At 42.0% G+C, this 23,949-nt stretch overlaps 1 protein-coding gene across 5 annotated transcripts in view; it reads right to left on the bottom strand.

The window, feature by feature from the left end:
* The window catches only part of LOC106581345 (protocadherin Fat 3), a 409,058-nt gene that overhangs the window by 87,908 nt on the left and 297,201 nt on the right, over nucleotides 1-23,949 (bottom strand). For all 5 annotated transcript variants that reach the window (XM_045703949.2, XM_045703954.2, XM_082966726.1 and 2 more), the window contains 2 exons: nucleotides 20,849-23,583; nucleotides 19,297-20,668 (listed from right to left, as the gene is read on the bottom strand). In XM_045703949.2, the coding sequence (XP_045559905.2) occupies nucleotides 19,297-20,668; nucleotides 20,849-23,583 (4,107 nt within the window). The remainder of the gene's footprint in view (nucleotides 1-19,296; nucleotides 20,669-20,848; nucleotides 23,584-23,949) is intronic.

The following is a 23,949-nucleotide window of genomic DNA, read 5'->3' as shown; positions in this document are numbered from 1 at the left end:
CTCCCCTCCTATTATAACAACATCCTAATTGGTTTTTCCTCTCCCCTCCCCTCCTATTATAACAACATCCTAATTGGTTTTCCTCTCCTCTCCCCTCCTATTATAACAACATCCTAATTGGTTTTTCCTCTCCCCTCCCCTCCTATTATAACAACATCCTAATTGGTTTTTCCTCTCCTCCTCCTATTATAACAACATCCTAATTGGTTTTTCCTCTCCCTCCCCTCCTATTATAACAACATCCTAATTGGTTTTTCCTCTCCCCTCCTATTATAACAACATCCTAATTGGTTTTTCCTCTCCCCTCCTATTATAACAACATCCTAATTGGTTTTTCCTCTCCCCTCCCCTCCTATTATAACAACATCCTAATTGGTTTTTCCTCTCCCCTCCCCTCCTATTATAACAACATCCTAATTGGTTTTTCCTCTCCCCTCCCCTCCTATTATAACAACATCCTAATTGGTTTTTCCTCTCCCCTCCCTCCTATTATAACAACATCCTAATTGGTTTTTCCTCTCCCCTCCTATTATAACAACATCCTAATTGGTTTTTCCTCTCCCCTCCTATTATAACAACATCCTAATTGGTTTTTCCTCTCCCCTCCTATTATAACAACATCCTAATTGGTTTTTCCTCTCCCCTCCTATTATAACAACATCCTAATTGGTTTTTCCTCTCCCTCCCCTCCTATTATAACAACATCCTAATTGGTTTTTCCTCTCCCCTCCTATTATAACAACATCCTAATTGGTTTTTCCTCTCCCCTCCCCTCCTATTATAACAACATCCTAATTGGTTTTTCCTCTCCCCTCCTATTATAACAACATCCTAATTGGTTTTTCCTCTCCCCTCCTATTATAACAACATCCTAATTGGTTTTTCCTCTCCCCTCCTATTATAACAACATCCTAATTGGTTTTTCCTCTCCCCTCCTATTATAACAACATCCTAATTGGTTTTTCCTCTCCCCTCCTATTATAACAACATCCTAATTGGTTTTTCCTCTCCTCCCCTCCTATTATAACAACATCCTAATTGGTTTTTCCTCTCCCTCCCTCCTATTATAACAACATCCTAATTGGTTTTTCCTCTCCTCTCCTATTATAACAACATCCTAATTGGTTTTTCCTCTCCCCCTCCTATTATAACAACATCCTAATTGGTTTTTCCTCTCCCCTCCTATTATAACAACATCCTAATTGGTTTTTCCTCTCCCCTCCTATTATAACAACATCCTAATTGGTTTTTCCTCTCCCCTCCTATTATAACAACATCCTAATTGGTTTTTCCTCTCCCCTCCTATTATAACAACATCCTAATTGGTTTTTCCTCTCCCCTCCTATTATAACAACATCCTAATTGGTTTTTCCTCTCCCCTCCCCTCCTATTATAACAACATCCTAATTGGTTTTTCCTCTCCCCTCCTATTATAACAACATCCTAATTGGTTTTTCCTCTCCCCTCCCCTCCTATTATAACAACATCCTAATTGGTTTTTCCTCTCCCCTCCCCTCCTATTATAACAACATCCTAATTGGTTTTTCCTCTCCCCTCCTATTATAACAACATCCTAATTGGTTTTTCCTCTCCCCTCCCCTCCTATTATAACAACATCCTAATTGGTTTTTCCTCTCCCCTCCTATTATAACAACATCCTAATTGGTTTTTCCTCTCCCCTCCTATTATAACAACATCCTAATTGGTTTTTCCTCTCCCTCCCCTCCTATTATAACAACATCCTAATTGGTTTTTCCTCTCCCCTCCTATTATAACAACATCCTAATTGGTTTTTCCTCTCCCCTCCCCTCCTATTATAACAACATCCTAATTGGTTTTTCCTCTCCCCTCCTATTATAACAACATCCTAATTGGTTTTTCCTCTACTCTCCCCTCCTATTATAACAACATCCTAATTGGTTTTTCCTCTCCTCTCCTATTATAACAACATCCTAATTGGTTTTTCCTCTCCCCTCCTATTATAACAACATCCTAATTGGTTTTTCCTCTCCCCTCCCCTCCTATTATAACAACATCCTAATTGGTTTTTCCTCTCCCCTCCTATTATAACAACATCCTAATTGGTTTTTCCTCTCCCCTCCCCTCCTATTATAACAACATCCTAATTGGTTTTTCCTCTCCCCTCCTATTATAACAACATCCTAATTGGTTTTTCCTCTCCCCTCCTATTATAACAACATCCTAATTGGTTTTTCCTCTCCCCTCCCCTCCTATTATAACAACATCCTAATTGGTTTTTCCTCTCCCCTCCTATTATAACAACATCCTAATTGGTTTTTCCCTCCCCTCCCCTCCTATTATAACAACATCCTAATTGGTTTTTCCTCTCCCCTCCTATTATAACAACATCCTAATTGGTTTTTTCCTCTCCCCTCCTATTATAACAACATCCTAATTGGTTTTTCCTCTCCCTCCCCTCCTATTATAACAACATCCTAATTGGTTTTTCCTCTCCCCTCCCCTCCTATTATAACAACATCCTAATTGGTTTTTCCTCTCCCCTCCCCTCCTATTATAACAACATCCTAATTGGTTTTTCCTCTCCCCCCTCCTATTATAACAACATCCTAATTGGTTTTTCCTCCCTCCCCTCCTATTATAACAACATCCTAATTGGTTTTTCCTCTCCCTCCTCCTATTATAACAACATCCTAATTGGTTTTTCCTCTCCCCTCCTATTATAACAACATCCTAATTGGTTTTTCCTCTCCCCTCCTATTATAACAACATCCTAATTGGTTTTTCCTCTCCCCTCCTATTATAACAACATCCTAATTGGTTTTTCCTCTCCCCTCCTATTATAACAACATCCTAATTGGTTTTTCCTCTCCCCTCCCCTCCTATTATAACAACATCCTAATTGGTTTTTCCTCTCCCCTCCTATTATAACAACATCCTAATTGGTTTTTCCTCTCCCTCCCCTCCTATTATAACAACATCCTAATTGGTTTTTCCTCTCCCCTCCTATTATAACAACATCCTAATTGGTTTTTCCTCTCCCCTCCTATTATAACAACATCCTAATTGGTTTTTCCTCTCCCCTCCTATTATAACAACATCCTAATTGGTTTTTCCTCTCCCTCTCCTATTATAACAACATCCTAATTGGTTTTTCCTCTCCCCTCCTATTATAACAACATCCTAATTGGTTTTTCCTCTCCCCTCCTATTATAACAACATCCTAATTGGTTTTTCCTCTCCCCTCCCCTCCTATTATAACAACATCCTAATTGGTTTTTCCTCTCCCCTCCTATTATAACAACATCCTAATTGGTTTTTCCTCTCCCCTCCCCTCCTATTATAACAACATCCTAATTGGTTTTTCCTCTCCCCTCCTATTATAACAACATCCTAATTGGTTTTTCCTCTCCCCTCCTATTATAACAACACTCCTATTATAACAACATCCTAATCGGTTTTTCCTCTCCCCTCCTATTATAACAACATCCTAATTGGTTTTTCCTCTCCCCTCCCCTCCTATTATAACAACATCCTAATTGGTTTTTCCTCTCCCCTCCTATTATAACAACATCCTAATTGGTTTTTCCTCTCCCCTCCTATTATAACAACATCCTAATTGGTTTTTCCTCTCCCCTCCTATTATAACAACATCCTAATTGGTTTTTCCTCTCCCCTCCCCTCCTATTATAACAACATCCTAATTGGTTTTTCCTCTCCCCTCCTATTATAACAACATCCTAATTGGTTTTTCCTCTCCTCTCCCCTCCTATTATAACAACATCCTAATTGGTTTTTCCTCTCCCCTCCTATTATAACAACATCCTAATTGGTTTTTCCTCTCCCCTCCTATTATAACAACATCCTAATTGTTTTTTTCCTCTCCTCTCCCCTCCTATTATAACAACATCCTAATTGGTTTTTCCTCTCCCCTCCTAGTATAACAACATCCTAATTGGTTTTTTCTCTCCCCTCCATCCTAATTGGTTTTTCCTCTCCCCTCCTATTATAACAACATCCTAATTGGTTTTTCCTCTCTCTCCCCTCCTATTATAACAACATCCTAATTGGTTTTTCCTCTCCTCTCCCCTCCTATTATAACAACATCCTAATTGGTTTTTCCTCTCCCCTCCCCTCCTATTATAACAACATCCTAATTGGTTTTTCCTCTCCCCTCCCCTCCTATTATAACAACATCCTAATTGGTTTTTCCTCTCCCCTCCTATTATAACAACATCCTAATTGGTTTTTCCCCTCCCCTCCCCTCCTATTATAACAACATCCTAATCGGTTTTTCCTCTCCCCTCCTATTATAACAACATCCTAATTGGTTTTTTCCTCTCCCCTCCCCTCCTATTATAACAACATCCTAATTGGTTTTTCCTCTCCCCCTCCTATTATAACAACATCCTAACTGGTTTTTCCTCTCCCCTCCTATTATAACAACATCCTAATTGGTTTTTCCTCTCCCCTCCTATTATAACAACATCCTAATTGGTTTTTCCTCTCCCCTCCCCTCCTATTATAACAACATCCTAATTGGTTTTTCCTCTCCCCTCCTATTATAACAACATCCTAATTGGTTTTTCCTCTCCCCTCCCCTCCTATTATAACAACATCCTAATTGGTTTTTCCTCTCCCCTCCTATTATAACAACATCCTAATTGGTTTTTTCCTCTCCCCTCCTATTATAACAACATCCTAATTGTTTTTTCCTCTCCCCTCCCCTCCTATTATAACAACATCCTAATTGGTTTTTCCTCTCCCCTCCTATTATAACAACATCCTAATTGGTTTTTCCTCTCCCCTCCTATTATAACAACATCCTAATTGGTTTTTCCTCTCCCTCTCCTATTATAACAACATCCTAATTGGTTTTTCCTCTCCCCTCCTATTATAACAACATCCTAATTGGTTTTTTCCTCTCCCCTCCTATTATAACAACATCCCTAATCGGTTTTTCCTCTCCCCTCCCCTCCTATTATAACAACATCCTAATCGGTTTTTCCTCTCCCCTCCTATTATAACAACATCCTAATTGGTTTTTCCTCTCCCCTCCTATTATAACAACATCCTAATTGGTTTTTCCTCTCCCCTCCCCTCCTATTATAACAACATCCTAATTGGTTTTTCCTCTCCCCTCCTATTATAACAACATCCTAATTGGTTTTTCCTCTCCTCTCCTATTATAACAACATCCTAATTGGTTTTTCCTCTCCCCTCCTAGTATAACAACATCCTAATTGGTTTTTTCCTCTCCCCTCCTATTATAACAACATCCTAATTGGTTTTTCCCTCCCCTCCTATTAAACAACATCTAATGGTTTTTCCTCCCCCTCCTATTATAACAACATCCTAATTGGTTTTTCCTCTCCCCTCCCTCCTATTATAACAACATCCTAATTGGTTTTTCCTCTCCCTCCTATTATAACAACATCCTAATTGGTTTTTCCTCTCCCCTCCCCTCCTATTATAACAACATCCTAATTGGTTTTTCCTCTCTCTCCCCTCCTATTATAACAACATCCTAATTGGTTTTTCCTCTCCTCTCCTATTATAACAACATCCTAATTGGTTTTTCCTCTCCCCTCCTATTATAACAACATCCTAATTGGTTTTTCCTCTCCCTCCCCTCCTATTATAACAACATCCTAATTGGTTTTTCCTCTCCCCTCCTATTATAACAACATCCTAATTGGTTTTTCCTCTCCCCTCCTATTATAACAACATCCTAATTGGTTTTTCCTCTCCCCTCCCCTATTATAACAACATCCTAATTGGTTTTTCCTCTCCCCTCCTATTATAACAACATCCTAATTGGTTTTTCCTCTCCCCTCCCCTCCTATTATAACAACATCCTAATTGGTTTTTCCTCTCCCCTCCTATTATAAGAACATCCTAATTGGTTTTTCCTCCTCCCCTCCTATTATAACAACATCCTAATTGGTTTTTCCCTCCCTCCCCTCCTATTATAACAACATCCTAATTGGTTTTTCCTCTCCTCTCCCCTCCTATTATAACAACATCCTAATTGGTTTTTTCCTCTCCCCTCCCCTCCTATTATAACAACATCCTAATCGGTTTTTCCTCTCCTCTCCCCTCCTATTATAACAACATCCTAATTGGTTTTTCCTCTCCCCTCCCCTCCTATTATAACAACATCCTAATTGGTTTTTCCTCTCCCCTCCTATTATAACAACATCCTAATTGGTTTTTCCTCTCCCCTCCTATTATAACAACATCCTAATTGGTTTTTCCTCTCCTCTCCCCTCCTATTATAACAACATCCTAATTGGTTTTTCCTCTCCCCTCCCCTCCTATTATAACAACATCCTAATTGGTTTTTCCTCTCCCTCCCCTCCTATTATAACAACATCCTAATTGGTTTTTCCTCTCCCCTCCTATTATAACAACATCCTAATTGGTTTTTCTCTCCCCTCCCCTCCTATTATAACAACATCCTAATTGGTTTTTCCTCTCCCCTCCTATTATAACAACATCCTAATTGGTTTTTCCTCTCCTCTCCCCTCCTATTATAACAACATCCTAATTGGTTTTTCCTCTCCCCTCCCTCCTATTATAACAACATCCTAATTGGTTTTTCCTCTCCCCTCCTATTATAACAACATTCTAATTGGTTTTTCCTCCCTCCCCTCCTATTATAACAACATCCTAATTGGTTTTTCCTCTCCCCTCCCCTCCTATTATAACAACATCCTAACTGGTTTTTCCTCTCCCCTCCCCTCCTATTATAACATCATCCTAATTGGTTTTTTCCTCTCCCCTCCCCTCCTATTATAACAACATCCTAATTGGTTTTCCCTCTCCTCTCCTATTATAACAACATCCTAATTGGTTTTTCCTCTCCCCTCCTAGTATAACAACATCCTAATTGGTTTTTCCTCTCCCCTCCCCTTCTATTATAACAACATCCTAATTGGTTTTTCCTCTCCTCTCCCCTCCTATTATAACAACATCCTAATTGGTTTTTCCTCTCCTCTCCTATTATAACAACATCCTAATTGGTTTTTCCTCTCCCCTCCTATTATAACAACATCCTAATTGGTTTTTCCTCTCCCCTCCCCTCCTATTATAACAACATCCTAATTGGTTTTTCCTCTCCCCTCCTATTATAACAACATCCTAATTGGTTTTTCCTCTCCCCTCCCCTCCTATTATAACAACATCCTAATTGGTTTTTCCTCTCCCCTCCTATTATAAGAACATCCTAATTGGTTTTTCCTCTCCCCTCCTATTATAACAACATCCTAATTGGTTTTTCCTCTCCCCTCCCCTCCTATTATAACAACATCCTAATTGGTTTTTCCTCTCCCCTCCTATTATAACAACATCCTAATTGGTTTTTCCTCCCCTCCCCTCCTATTATAACAACATCCTAATTGGTTTTTCCTCTCCCTCCCCTCCTATTATAACAACATCCTAATTGGTTTTTCCTCTCCCCTCCTATTATAACAACATCCTAATTGGTTTTTCCTCTCCCCTCCCCTCCTATTATAACAACATCCTAATTGGTTTTTCCTCTCCCCTCCTATTATAACAACATCCTAATTGGTTTTTCCTCTCCCCTCCCCTCCTATTATAACAACATCCTAATTGGTTTTTCCTCCTCCCCTCCTATTATAACAACATCCTAATTGGTTTTTCCTCTCCCCTCCTATTATAACAACATCCTAATTGGTTTTTTCCTCTCCCCTCCTATTATAACAACATCCTAATTGGTTTTTTCTCTCCCCTCCCCTCCTATTATAACAACATCCTAATTGGTTTTTCCTCTCCCCTCCTATTATAACAACATCCTAATTGGTTTTTCCTCTCCCCCTCCTATTATAACAACATCCTAATTGGTTTTTCCTCTCCCCTCCCCTCCTATTATAACAACATCCTAATGGTTTTTCCCTCCCCTCCTATTATAACAACATCCTAATTGGTTTTTCCTCTCCCCTCCCCTCCTATTATAACAACATCCTAATTGGTTTTTCCTCTCCCCTCCTATTATAACAACATCCTAATTGGTTTTTCCTCTCCCCTCCCCTCCTATTATAACAACATCCTAATTGGTTTTTCCTCTCCTCTCCCCTCCTATTATAACAACATCCTAATTGGTTTTTTCCTCTCCCCTCCCCTCCTATTATAACAACATCCTAATTGGTTTTTCCTCTCCCCTCCTATTATAACAACATCCTAATTGGTTTTTCCTCTCCCCTCCTATTATAACAACATCCTAATTGGTTTTTCCTCCCCTCCCCTCCTATTATAACAACATCCTAATTGGTTTTTCCCTCTCCCCTCCTATTATAACAACATCCTAATTGGTTTTTCCTCTCCTCTCCCCTCCTATTATAACAACATCCTAATTGGTTTTTCCTCTCCCCTCCTATTATAACAACATCCTAATTGGTTTTTCCTCTCCCCTCCCCTCCTATTATAACAACATCCTAATTGGTTTTTCCTCTCCCCTCCTATTATAACAACATCCTAATTGGTTTTTCCTCTCCCCTCCCCTCCTATTATAACAACATCCTAATTGGTTTTTCCTCTCCCCTCCTATTATAACAACATCCTAATTGGTTTTTCCTCTCCCCTCCTATTATAACAACATCCTAATTGGTTTTTCCTCCTCCCCTCCTATTATAACAACATCCTAATCGGTTTTTCCTCTCCCCTCCTATTATAACAACATCCTAATTGGTTTTTCCTCTCCCCTCCTATTATAACAACATCCTAATTGGTTTTTCCTCCCCTCCCCTCCTATTATAACAACATCCTAATTGGTTTTTCCTCTCCCCTCCTATTATAACAACATCCTAATTGGTTTTTCCTCTCCCCTCCTATTATAACAACATCCTAATTGGTTTTTCCTCTCCCCTCCCCTCCTATTATAACAACATCCTAATTGGTTTTTCCTCTCCCTCCCCTCCTATTATAACAACATCCTAATTGGTTTTTCCTCTCCCCTCCTATTATAACAACATCCTAATTGGTTTTTCCTCTCCCCTCCTATTATAACAACATCCTAATTGGTTTTTCCCTCCCCTCCCCTCCTATTATAACAACATCCTAATTGGTTTTTCCTCACCCCTCCTATTATAACAACATCCTAATTGGTTTTTCCTCTCCCCTCCCCTCCTATTATAACAACATCCTAATTGGTTTTTCCTCTCCCCTCCTATTATAAGAACATCCTAATTGGTTTTTCCTCTCCCCTCCTATTATAACAACATCCTAATTGGTTTTTTCCCCTCCCCTCCTATTATAACAACATCCTAATCGGTTTTTCCTCTCCCCTCCTATTATAACAACATCCTAATTGGTTTTTCCTCTCCTCTCCTCTCCTATTATAACAACATCCTAATTGGTTTTTCCTCTCCTCTCCTATTATAACAACATCCTAATTGGTTTTTCCTCTCCCCTCCCCTTCTATTATAACAACATCCTAATTGGTTTTTCCTCTACTCTCCCCTCCTATTATAACAACATCCTAATTGGTTTTTCCTCTCCCTCCCTCCTATTATAACAACATCCTAATTGGTTTTTCCTCTCCCCTCCTATTATAACAACATCCTAATTGGTTTTTCCTCTCCCCTCCCCTCCTATTATAACAACATCCTAATTGGTTTTTCCTCTCCCCTCCTATTATAACAACATCCTAATTGGTTTTTCCTCTCCCCTCCCCTCCTATTATAACAACATCCTAATTGGTTTTTCCTCTCCCCTCCTATTATAAGAACATCCTAATTGGTTTTTCCTCTCCCCTCCTATTATAACAACATCCTAATTGGTTTTTTCCCCTCCCCTCCCCTCCTATTATAACAACATCCTAATTGGTTTTTCCTCTCCCCTCCTATTATAACAACATCCTAATTGGTTTTTCCCCTCCCCTCCTATTATAACAACATCCTAATTGGTTTTTCCTCTCCTCTCCCCTCCTATTATAACAACATCCTAATTGGTTTTTCCTTCCCTCCCCTCCTATTATAACAACATCCTAATTGGTTTTTCCTCTCCCCTCCTATTATAACAACATCCTAATTGGTTTTTCCTCTCCCCTCCCCTCCTATTATAACAACATCCTAATCGGTTTTTCCTCTCCCCTCCTATTATAACAACATCCTAATTGGTTTTTCCTCTCCCCTCCCCTCCTATTATAACAACATCCTAATTGGTTTTTCCTCTCCCCTCCTATTATAACAACATCCTAATTGGTTTTTCCTCTCCCCTCCTATTATAACAACATCCTAATTGGTTTTTCCTCTCCTCTCCCCTCCTATTATAACAACATCCTAATTGGTTTTTCCTCTCCCCTCCCTCCTATTATAACAACATCCTAATTGGTTTTTCCTCTCCCCTCCCCTCCTATTATAACAACATCCTAATTGGTTTTTCCTCTCCCCTCCCCTCCTATTATAACAACATCCTAATTGGTTTTTCCTCTCCCCTCCTATTATAACAACATCCTAATTGGTTTTTCCTCTCCCCTCCTATTATAACAACATCCTAATTGGTTTTTCCTCTCCTCTCCCCTCCTATTATAACAACATCCTAATTGTTTTTTCCTCTCCCCTCCCTCCTATTATAACAACATCCTAATTGGTTTTTCCTCTCCCCTCCTATTATAACAACATTCTAATTGGTTTTTCCCCTCCCCTCCTATTATAACAACATCCTAATTGGTTTTTCCTCTCCCCTCCCCTCCTATTATAACAACATCCTAATTGGTTTTTTCCCCTCCCCTCCTATTATAACAACATCCTAATTGGTTTTTCCTCTCCCCTCCCCTCCTATTATAACAACATCCTAATTGGTTTTCCCTCTCCTCTCCTATTATAACAACATCCTAATTGGTTTTTCCTCTCCTCTCCTATTATAACAACATCCTAATTGGTTTTTCCTCTCCCCTCCCCTTCTATTATAACAACATCCTAATTGGTTTTTCCTCTACTCTCCCCTCCTATTATAACAACATCCTAATTGGTTTTTCCTCTCCTCTCCTATTATAACAACATCCTAATTGGTTTTTCCTCTCCCCTCCTATTATAACAACATCCTAATTGGTTTTTCCTCTCCCCTCCCCTCCTATTATAACAACATCCTAATTGGTTTTTCCTCTCCCCTCCTATTATAACAACATCCTAATTGGTTTTTCCTCTCCCCTCCCCTCCTATTATAACAACATCCTAATTGGTTTTTCCTCTCCCCTCCTATTATAAGAACATCCTAATTGGTTTTTCCTCTCCCCTCCTATTATAACAACATCCTAATTGGTTTTTTCCCCTCCCCTCCCCTCCTATTATAACAACATTCTAATTGGTTTTTCCTCTCCTATTATAACAACATCCTAATTGGTTTTTCCTCTCCTCTCCCCTCCTATTATAACAACATCCTAATTGGTTTTTCCTCTCCTCTCCCCTCCTATTATAACAACATCCTAATTGTTTTTTCCTCTCCCCTCCCCTCCTATTATAACAACATCCTAATTGGTTTTCCCTCTCCTCTCCTATTATAACAACATCCTAATTGGTTTTTCCTCTCCCCTCCTATTATAACAACATCCTAATTGGTTTTTCCTCTCCCCTCCCCTCCTATTATAACAACATCCTAATTGGTTTTTCCTCTCCCCTCCCCTCCTATTATAACAACATCCTAATTGGTTTTTCCTCTCCCCTCCTATTATAACAACATCCTAATTGGTTTTTTCCTCTCCCCTCCTATTATAACAACATCCTAATTGGTTTTTTCTCTCCCCTCCCCTCCTATTATAACAACATCCTAATTGGTTTTTCCTCTCCCCTCCTATTATAACAACATTCTAATTGGTTTTTCCTCTCCCCTCCTATTATAACAACATCCTAATCGGTTTTTCCTCTCCCCTCCCCTCCTATTATAACAACATCCTAATCGGTTTTTTCCCCTCCCCTCCTATTATAACAACATCCTAATTGGTTTTTCCTCTCCCCTCCCCTCCTATTATAACAACATCCTAATTGGTTTTTCCTCTCCCCTCCTATTATAACAACATCCTAACTGGTTTTTCCTCTCCCCTCCCCTCCTATTATAACATCATCCTAATTGGTTTTTTCCTCTCCCCTCCTATTATAACAATATCCTAATTGTTTTTTCCTCTCCTCTCCTATTATAACAACATCCTAATTGGTTTTTCCTCTCCCCTCCTATTATAACAACATCCTAATTGGTTTTTCCTCTCTTCTCCTATTATAACAACATCCTAATTGGTTTTTCCTCTCCCCTCCCTCCTATTATAACAACATCCTAATTGGTTTTTCCTCTCCCCTCCTATTATAACAACATCCTAATTGGTTTTTCCTCTCCCCTCCTATTATAACAACATCCTAATTGGTTTTTCCTCTCCCCTCCCCTCCTATTATAACAACATCCTAATTGGTTTTTCCTCTCCCCTCCTATTATAACAACATCCTAATTGGTTTTTCCTCTCCCTCCTATTATAACAACATCCTAATTGGTTTTTCCCTCCCTCCTATTATAACAACATCCTAATTGGTTTTTCCTCTCCCCTCCCCTCCTATTATAACAACATCCTAATTGGTTTTTCCTCTCCCCTCCTATTATAACAACATCCTAATTGGTTTTTCCTCTCCCCTCCTATTATAACAACATCCTAATTGGTTTTTCCTCTCCCCTCCTATTATAACAACATCCTAACTGGTTTTTCCTCTCCCCTCCCCTCCTATTATAACAACATCCTAATTGGTTTTTCCTCTCCCCTCCTATTATAACAACATCCTAATTGGTTTTTCCTCTCCCCTCCTATTATAACAACATCCTAATTGGTTTTTCCTCTCCCCTCCTATTACAACAACATTCTAATTGGTTTTTCCTCTCCCCTCCTATTATAAGAACATCCTAATTGGTTTTTCCTCGCCCCTCCTATTATAACAACATCCTAATTGGTTTGTTCCCCTCCCCTTCTATTATAACAATATCCTAATCGGTTTTTCCTCTCCTCTCCTATTATAACAACATCCTAATTGGTTTTTCCTCTCCTCTCCTATTATAACAACATCCTAATTGTTTTTTCCTCTCCCCTCCTATTATAACAACATCCTAATTGGTTTTTCCTCTCCTCTCCTATTATAACAACATCCTAATTGGTTTTTCCTCTCCCCTCCCCTCCTATTATAACAACATCCAAATTGGTTTTTCCTCTCCCCTCCCCTCCTATTATAACAACATCCTAATTGGTTTTTCCTCTCCCCTCCTATTATAACAACATCCTAATTGTTTTTTCCTCTCCCCTCCCCTCCTATTATAACAACATCCTAATTGGTTTTTCCTCTCCCCTCCTATTATAACAACATCCTAATTGGTTTTTCCTCTCCCCTCCTATTATAACAACATTCTAATTGGTTTTTCCTCTCCTCTCCTATTATAACAACATCCTAATTGTTTTTTCCTCTCCCCTCCCCTCCTATTATAACAACATCCTAATTGGTTTTTCCTCTCCCCTCCCCTCCTATTATAACAACATCCTAATCGGTTTTTCCTCTCCCCTCCTATTATAACAACATCCTAATTGGTTTTTCCTCTCCTCTCCTATTATAACAACATCCTAATTGGTTTTTCCTCTCCCCTCCCCTCCTATTATAACAACATCCTAATTGGTTTTGCCTCTCCCCTCCCCTCCTATTATAACAACATCCTAATTGGTTTTTCCTCTCCCTCCTATTATAACAACATCCTAATTGGTTTTTCCTCTCCTCTCCCCTCCTATTATAACAACATCCTAATTGTTTTTTCCTCTCCCCTCCCCTCCTATTATAACAACATCCTAATTGGTTTTTCCTCTCCCCTCCTATTATAACAACATTCTAATTGGTTTTTCCCCTCCCCTCCTATTATAACAACATCCTAATTGGTTTTTCCTCTCCCCTCCCCTCCTATTATAACAACATCCTAATTGTTTTTTTCCCCTCCCCTCCTATTATAACAACATCCTAATTGGTTTTTCCTCTCCCCTCCTATTATAACAACATTCTAATTGTTTTTTCCTCTCCCCTCCTATTATAACAACATCCTAATTGTTTTTTCCTCTCCCCTCCCCTCCTATTATAACAACATCCTAATTGGTTTTTCCTCTCCCCTCCTATTATAACAACATTCTAATTGGTTTTTCCCCTCCCCTCCTATTATAACAACATCCTAATTGGTTTTTCCTCTCCCCTCCCCTCCTATTATAACAACATCCTAATTGTTTTTTTCCCCTCCCCTCCTATTATAACAACATCCTAATTGGTTTTTCCTCTCCCCTCCTATTATAACAACATCCTAATCGGTTTTTCCTCTCCCCTCCCCTCCTATTATAACATCATCCTAATTGGTTTTTCCTCTCCTCTCCTATTATAACAACATCCTAATTGGTTTTTCCTCTCCCCTCCTATTATAACAACATCCTAATTGGTTTTTCCTCTCCCCTCCCCTCCTATTATAACAACATCCTAATTGGTTTTTCCTCTCCCCTCCTATTATAACAACATTCTAATTGGTTTTTCCCCTCCCCTCCTATTATAACAATATCCTAATCGGTTTTTCCTCTCCCCTCCCCTCCTATTATAACAACATCCTAATCGGTTTTTCCCCTCCCCTCCTATTATAACAACATCCTAATTGGTTTTTCCTCTCCCCTCCTATTATAACAACATCCTAATTGGTTTTTCCTCTCCCCTCCCCTCCTATTATAACAACATCCTAATTGGTTTTTCCTCTCCCCTCCCCTCCTATTATAACAACATCCTAATTGGTTTTTCCTCTCCCCTCCCCTCCTATTATAACAACATCCTAATTGGTTTTTCCTCTCCCCTCCCCTCCTATTATAACAACATCCTAATTGTTTTTTTCCCCTCCCCTCCTATTATAACAACATCCTAATTGGTTTTTCCTCTCCCCTCCTATTATAACAACATCCTAATCGGTTTTTCCTCTCCCCTCCCCTCCTATTATAACAACATCCTAATTGGTTTTTCCTCTCCTCTCCTATTATAACAACATCCTAATTGGTTTTTCCTCTCCCCTCCTATTATAACAACATCCTAATTGGTTTTTTCCTCTCCCCTCCCCTCCTATTATAACAACATCCTAATTGGTTTTTCCTCTCCCCTCCTATTATAACAACATCCTAACTGGTTTTTCCTCTCCCCTCCCCTCCTATTATAACATCATCCTAATTGTTTTTTTCCTCTCCCCTCCTATTATAACAACATCCTAATTGGTTTTTCCTCTCCTCTCCTATTATAACAACATCCTAATTGGTTTTTCCTCTCCCCTCCCTCCTATTATAACAACATCCTAATTGGTTTTTCCTCTCCTCTCCTATTATAACAACATCCTAATTGGTTTTTCCTCTCCCCTCCCTCCTATTATAACAACATCCTAATTGGTTTTTCCTCTCCCCTCCTATTATAACAACATCCTAATTGGTTTTTCCTCTCCCCTCCTATTATAACAACATCCTAATTGGTTTTTCCTCTCCTCTCCTATTATAACACCATCCTAATTGGTTTTTCCTCTCCTCTCCTATTATAACAACATCCTAATTGGTTTTTCCTCTCCCCTCCTATTATAACAACATCCTAATTGGTTTTTCCTCTCCCCTCCTATTATAACAACATCCTAATTGGTTTTTCCTCTCCTCTCCTATTATAACAACATCCTAATTGGTTTTTCCTCTCCTCTCCTATTATAACAACATCCTAATTGGTTTTTCCTCTCCCCTCCCCTCCTATTATAACAACATCCTAATTGGTTTTTCCTCTCCCCTCCCCTCCTATTATAACAACATCCTAATAGGTTTTTCCTCTCCCCTCCTATTATAACAACATCCTAATTGGTTTTTCCTCTCCCCTCCTATTATAACAACATCCTAATTGGTTTTTCCTCTCCCCTCCTATTACAACAACATTCTAATTGGTTTTTCCTCTCCCCTCCTATTATAACAACATCCTAATTGGTTTTTCCTCTCCTATTATAACAACATCCTAATTGGTTTTTCCTCTCCTCTCCCCTCCTATTATAATAACATCCTAATTGGTTTTTCCTCTCCCCTCCCCTCCTATTATAACAACATCCTAATTGGTTTTCCCTCTCCTCTCCTATTATAACAACATCCTAATTGGTTTTTCCTCTCCTCTCCTATTATAACAACATCCTAATTGGTTTTTCCTCTCCCCTCCCCTCCTATTATAACAACATCCTAATTGGTTTTTCCTCTCCCCTCCTATTATAACAACATCCTAATTGGTTTTTCCTCTCCCCTCCCCTCCTATTATAACAACATCCTAATTGGTTTTTCCTCTCCCCTCCCCTCCTATTATAACAACATCCTAATTGGTTTTTCCTCTCCCCTCCTATTATAACAACATCCTAATTGTTTTTTCCTCTCCCCTCCCCTCCTATTATAACAACATCCTAATTGTTTTTTCCTCTCCTCTCCTATTATAACAACATCCTAATTGGTTTTCCTCTCCCCTCCTATTATAACAATATCCTAATTGGTTTTTCCCCTCCCCTCCCCTCCTATTATAACAACATTCTAATTGGTTTTTCCTCTCCCCTCCTATTATAACAACATCCTAATTGTTTTTTCCTCTCCCCTCCCCTCCTATTATAACAACATCCTAATTGGTTTTTCCTCTCCCCTCCTATTATAACAACATCCTAATTGGTTTTTCCTCTCCTCTCCTATTATAACAACATCCTAATTGGTTTTTCCTCTCCCCTCCTATTATAACAACATCCTAATTGGTTTTTCCTCTCCCCTCCTATTATAACAACATCCTAATTGGTTTTTCCTCTCCCCTCCTATTATAACAACATCCTAATTGGTTTTTCCTCTCCTCTCCTATTATAACAACATCCTAATTGGTTTTTCCTCTCCTCTCCTATTATAACAACATCCTAATTGGTTTTTCCTCTCCTCTCCTATTATAACAACATCCTAATTGGTTTTTCCTCTCCTCTCCTATTATAACAACATCCTAATTGGTTTTTCCTATCCGGTCTGATGATAGCTCTAAACACCCAGCTTCTGATTCATCTCAACATCACTAAACTCTATGTAATTCAAATCAGCCGGTGGCTAAATGCATGATCTTGATCTATGGATGCGACTCGGGTGGGGACGATGGACGCACACGAGTGGATATAAAAAGATTTCCATCATTGTAAATGAATCAGACACACTTCTTCTAAACCTGCCCAACCACACTGCACTCCCATTACACACTAACACTCAATCATTACATTTCCTTTTCCCAGTTTGTTTACATTTGATGAAACTTTCATGTTACCTCATCAAGGATGGTGTGCAGGAATGAAGAGGCAGACGTCTGGACGAGGCTTTGAGAGCGACTGGGAGTCAACGCCTGTGGATGTATCATATCCTATCCCCTGGCTTCTGTCAAAGTTTTAAAACCCTCCCCGAGTTATAATAAACTACTGCTATCTAAGAAAGAATTAAGGTTTGGCAGATAGAACGCCATCAGGTCGCCAAGACAACACCAAACAACGTTAGATAATAATACAGCAGTAATGAAGAGGTCTGCAAAATATCTGGTTCAGCTAAATCAAATGATGTTGTTTTTCACCTTGTGGTGTTCTTCAATACAGGCCTTCCCTTTGTGGGAGTATAAAACCATATATCCCTGGCTTTCTAACTATTTCCTGCTGTGTCAAAGATCGATTCAAAGTGTCTCGTTGTAAAAGTGTGTAAAATCCGTCTCTCTGCTGTGTAAGGTCACATCTAGCTGTCGTTCATTCTCTCCCTCTCACAGCAGTGTGTAACGTCAAATCATTCTCTCTCTCTCTCTCTCTCTCTCTCTCATCCTCCCTCTTTCTTTATGCAGTGTGTAGCATACGTTTATTCTCCTTCTCAATCTATCTGCCTTTCTCTCTTTGATGTAGGTAAGGTCACATCTCTCCTGTCTTTCATTCTCCCTCCCTCGCTCCCTCTCTCTCTACTGACGATGCTCATTAGAATGCCATTCAGCAGAGGGGTTCCTTAGCTTCCCAGTTGGCATGGCAATCCACCGCTCCGTCTCATTGGGCGTTCCTACTTAATTATTATTTTGTCACTTGTCAATTAGCAGAGAACAAATTAGACAACTATTACCCTCTTTCAACAGATTTAGTCCTCTTTTGTCCTTCTCTCTAACCTTTGATATTGTTTAGTTATCAAACTAGACTTTACCACTCTTTCAGCTGCCAGGTACTTCACCAAATCAAATACTCACTAAAAGGCAAAAACATTTATGAAAATCAACTCCTATTGATGTCCCTGGGTCAACCACAATCTAATTAACCCTCTCCAGTCTCCCGCCACAAACACTTTAAAAGAAACATCCATCCATTAAAGTCATGGAGAGATAAAAACAGGACTTAATGCTATAGCAACAAATTTCATCAAATGCACTGCAGGTACTCGTGTCTTTAAACTGTTTACTCTGACTGTATTTACTACCTCAGCGGCCTTCGGCGAGGCTGTAATTTTGTGGTAAATGTCAGGGTTGTTGTGCAGGCATGTCATATTTTGTGGTGAAAAATTGCTTATCTGGCAGTGAGCGCTAGTCTTAACAGTATTCAAATCATTATTACAGCGACAACGCTTGTTTATTAATCAAGCCCCCACTGCTGGTAAGCGCATATACGCATATATATAAGATACAAATAAGAAATGTATGAATTATAAATCATGCCTCATCCTTAATTTAGTGTTATGAGTTTCTCTCTTGTTTATTCACGAGCGTTGTTGTGATGGTTTGGAGATGAGCCAGGCAGAATACAAATGAAGAGTTTATCTGAAGTAAACAAGGAGACAGACAGTGGTACAGACAGACAGGCAGACAGACAGAAAGACAGACAGGCAGTGAAGTGAGAGAGAGAGGCAGGCAGTGAAGTGAGACAGAGATGAGACAGACAGACAGACAGACAGACAGACAGACAGACAGACAGACAGACAGACAGACAGACAGACAGACAGACAGACAGACAGACAGACGACAGACAGACAGACAGACAGAGAGGCAGGCAGGCAGTGAAGTGAAGTGAGAGAGAGATAGAGAGGCAGGCAGTAAAGTGAGACAGGGAGACGGAGACAGACAGACCGATAGATATAGCCAATATGATGCTGGAGAAGCAGACAGATAGTCAGTGAGTGCGACAGGGGGACAGAAGACAAGTTGAAAGACAGACAGTGAGATATAAAGATACATAAAGGGCACAAACAGCTAAACACATTAATAGCACAAACACTCCCATTCTCTGACTCACCTGTGATGTGATAGCTGACTTGGCGGTTCACTGCAGAGCTATCGTCGTCTCTAGTGTTGAGCACCGCCACCACCTCGCCAGGGGGGTCGCTCTCGCGCACCGAGCCCAGGTACCTCTCATCCAGGAAGCTGGGCGAGTTGTCGTTGATGTCCGACACGGCCAAGGTCACCGTGGAGGTGGAGGAGAGGGTCAGGGCCTCCCCCAGGTCTGAGGCCACAACCAGGAAGGTGTAGGATGGGCACATCTCGTGGTCCAACTCCTTGAGAGTAGAGATCCAGCCCGTGTTGCTGTCAATGGTGAAGGTCTCTGTGTATTGGTCCGGCTCCCCTTCAGATTGAGCCAATGTGCCTAGGTTGTATGTAACCTGTCCGTTAGCTCCAGAGTCTGGGTCCAGAGCCTGAACCTGGATGGTCATGGTGCCGATAGGCATCCCTTCCATCACTGTCGCCTCGTAAGAGTTGGATTCAAATGCTGGCTTGTTGTCGTTCAGATCCAAGACTTTGACTTCTACGTCAACGCTGGTCACAGAGTCCAGCTTTGCCTGCTGGACGGTGGCGGTGACCTTGAAGTGGAAGGAGGTGATGACCTCATGGTCAAGGGGCTTGTCCAGCTTGATGACCCCAGTGTCCCTGTCCACCACCAGGACTCCCTCCAGGTTGTTCTCCCCAGTCTCTCCGTTGACTAGAGCAAATGTGACTGGCAGCGAGGCGTAGCCTGGTGGGGTGATGAGGCGGACGGACCCTAGGGCAGCTCCTATAGGGGTGTCCTCTGGGACGGTAAAGGAGAACTGGGGTTGGGTGAAGGAGGGGATGAGGGCGTCAGGTGCCAAGACATGGATGTAGACTGATACTAAAGAGTGCTTGACAGGGATGCCTCCATCAACTGCTTTGACAAAGAAAGACAGGACTGAGTTGCGCAGGTGGCTGAAACTCCCTTTGGTGACCATCCAGCCGTTGTCAGGGTCGATCTCTAAGATATCCACCACGGGTACGTGTGCCTCGCTGTAGAGCGAGTATGTCACCTTAGAGTTGGCACCATCATCAGGATCATATGCCTGGATCTGGGTCACCAGGAAGCCCTTGCCAACATCAGATTTGACAGAAGCACGGTATTCCACAGCTCGAAAGCGAGGGACGTTGTCGTTGTCATCCACCAGGGAGACCCGGACTGTGCGGTAGGAGGCCCTTCCACCCCCGTCCTGGGCTGCCACCTTGAGGAAAATGTTCTTGTTGGCTGGGTCCTCTCTGTCCAGCTTCTCCAGGGTGGTGATCTGACCATTGGCGTCCACACTGAACTGGTCCTTGCCCACGTCATTGATGAATGAGTAGGTAATCTGGCCAAACACTCCTGGGTCAACATCGGTTGCCCTCACCTGAAAATAATAGTTAAGTTACTTTCTTTTAGATGGGGTATTGTACATGTCAAACAAAACATATTACAAATACTATTACAAATACAGTATCATGTACATCAAAGCTTCATTCAATAAAACACATATCATTATTTCAATGAATGTTCATATGCTGGATACTTAAAAATGAATGGCTCTTACCTGGATCACCTTGGTTCCTATGGCTGCATTTTCCCGTACCTCTGCCTCGTAGGCATTCAGTTCAAACACAGGACTGTAGAGGTTGGCCCCCAGGACCCTGACGTGCACCTGGGCCGTGCTGGTGAACACCCCATCAGACACGGATACATTCAGACTGTAGGCTGGCTCCATCCTCTGCTTCCTGGGACCAGACAACGTGATGATACCCGTCTTACCATCCATCACAAAGTTCATCCTCTCGTTCCCTGAAAGGATGCTGTACTCCAGTTTGTCAAAGTCTGAGCTGTCAGCATCCGAAGCCTGGATGCAGGTCACAAAATGGCCCCTAGGGGCCAGCTCGCTGACATAGGCCTCGTAGAGAAGCTGGTTGAACACTGGAGGGTTGTCGTTCATGTCGTTCACCACAAGCACGACCGACACTTCACTGCTCAGCGGTGGGAAGCCATTATCGGTTGCCCTGACGATGAAGTCATAGCGCTGGACAAGCTCGTGGTCGAGCATGCGGGCGGTCAGGATGAGGCCACTGCTGCTGTCGATGTGGAAGTGGTCGGTGCTGTTGTAGACATCTGTGGGATAGAAAATCTGATAGTGTACGATGTTGTTCTTCTCAGAGTCTTGGTCGGTAGCCACCACTTGCAGCGCCGGAGTGCCGATCATGGCAGTCTCAGACAGAACTGCATTATAGGACGTTTTTTCAAACACAGGAGGGTTATCATTGACGTCATTAACTGTGACATCTACGTCCACCTCAGCACGGGCGCCGGTCAGGTAGTCTGTGGCTCTGACAGTCAGACGGAAGGATGAGGCAATCTCATAATCCAGGGAGTTGATGACACTGATGACTCCGGTGTCAAAGCCGATGTCAAACTGCAGAGAGGGGTCTCCCTCCACGATGGTGTAGATTATGTTCTGGCCCTCTGGGCTGGTGGCGTTGATTCCTAATATGGGCGTGTGTACCGCTACTTCCTCGTTCACCGTCACTGCATAGAAGGACTTGTCAAAGACGGGCATGGCCTTGTTCACCACGGTGATGGGGAACTCTACGGCGGATGAGAGGGGAGGGTACCCTCCATCCTTGGCATAAACTACCATCTGGTACTCCTGGTTGGACAGGTCAGACTCAAAAGCCTCCTTCAGACGGAGGCCACCCGTCAGCCTGTCGATCTCAAAGTGTCCGTGGTCGTCTTTGAGGTAGTAAGACACCTCTCCGTTGATGCCTTTGTCACGGTCCATGGCGGTGACTCGGAATATGGGCGCACCAGGTTTAGCCTCCACTTGGACAGCAGCGTAATATGGAAGTCCCAGGAACACAGGAGCATTGTCGTTAATGTCCTCTACCTGGACCCTGACCATCACCCTGGCAACACGCAGACGGTCGTGCTCCCTCCCAGCCTCCACCACCAGCTCATAGAACTCCTGCTCCTCACGGTCGAAGGGAACCCCAGTGGTCTGGATTACTCCAGAGGTGGGTCGGATCCGGAAGCGTGTCCCTGGATTTAGTAGGGTGTACTTGAGGGGCTCGTTGAGGCGATTCCCCACTGCGTTGACCACGGCCACTTTGGTGATGTTGGTATTGTTCTCCTGGATGGACGACGAGTAGAGGCTGTGGGCAAAGAAGAGGCCAGAGTCCAGCATCTCACGGACGAGAACAGTGACTAGAGCGGTGCTGGAGAACTTTCCATCAGACACTTTGACGTTGAAGCGGAACCGTTCCTTGGAGAAGTTGTTGTTCTTGGCGGTGATGATGCCGCTGGAGGGCTGGATGGCAAAGTGCTCCAGGTTTCCGTCTGTCAGTGAGTAGGTGAGCTCTGTGGGGACGTTTTGGTCTGGGTCTGTGGCTGAGACCTGTAATGCCTCTACTCCTACATAGGTGGGCAGCAGCAGGACAGTTTCAAAGGCGTTCTGGGTGAAGACAGGTGGAGAGTCGTTTGTGTCGATTACCTGGATGGTGACCTCAGTGGGGCTATCCGCTGTCAGCTGAGGCCTCCCACTGTCCCTCACATGAACATGAAAGTTAAAACTAGCAAACGTCTCGTGGTCCAGGTTGGCAATAGTCCTGATGGAGCCGGTGCCAGAATCCACTTTAAAGAACATCTTGGCTGTGTCCTCAACAATCTGATAGACCAGGAGAGCGTTCTGGTTGCGGTCAGCATCAGTGGCCTTGATGACCAAAGGAGTGTTGTCTGGGTTCAGGACCACACTGTTGATGGGCGCCGCCTCGCTGATACTACCCTGGTAGCGCAGCAGCTGGAACACAGGTGGGTTGTCGTTTTCATCCACCACCCGTATGAGCAGGGTGGCGTTGGAGGCCATGCCAGCCATGTTGGTGGCCTGGACGATCAGGTTATAAGATGCTGTGGTTTCATAGTCAAGGGGTTTCTGAGTTGTGATCACGCCGCTGTACTGGTTGATCCTGAAGGTGCGTTCGCTGTTGGCATGTCGGATGTCGTAGGTCAGCGTGGATTGGCTCATGGCGCTCACAGTGGTGACAGAGGTTCCCACAGCAACGTTCTCTGTGACCTCGGCCTGGTACTCGGTCTGGGGGAACTTGGGTCCGGCGTTGTCGGACAGCGTGATGGCGATGCGAACCACAGAGTTGGCAGAGAGTGGCGGGGAGCCATTGTCGGTAACTCTGACGGTGATGATGTAATGGCCGATAGTGGAGAGGTCAAGCTCACGGGCCACAGAGATGATCCCCAGAACCGGCTCAATCCGGAACGTGTTCCCTGTGTTGCCTAAAGGAAAACAGACATAACAACGAATATTCAGTGATAAAAACTAGTGCAACTAAATCTTTATCAACTGTTTGTATATTGTAATCTATTATCGATATACTGTCTATATCAGGGGTCCACCCACCTATAAGTAGCTCGCCAAACAATTCTGAAAGTACATGCAATTTTCACGCGTTCCACCGCAAACTGTCATAAACAAATCTCACACGTATCAGACACCGCAAGCTCCCAGCTACTATCTAATCAACACAATATTGACATTATCCCACCTCTGGTTAGCAACTATTGGCTTAAAAAGTTAAACCTAACACAATATCTGGCAATTCATTTACAGCAATATTGTCCCTGTCTATCTGTGTGGTGTGC

The sequence above is a fragment of the Salmo salar genome, chromosome 20 (assembly GCF_965601325.2).
Source record: "Salmo salar chromosome 20, fSalSal1, whole genome shotgun sequence".
In the NCBI taxonomy this organism is placed as follows: domain Eukaryota; kingdom Metazoa; phylum Chordata; class Actinopteri; order Salmoniformes; family Salmonidae; genus Salmo; species Salmo salar.
This window is presented reverse-complemented; position numbering and strand designations above follow the sequence as displayed.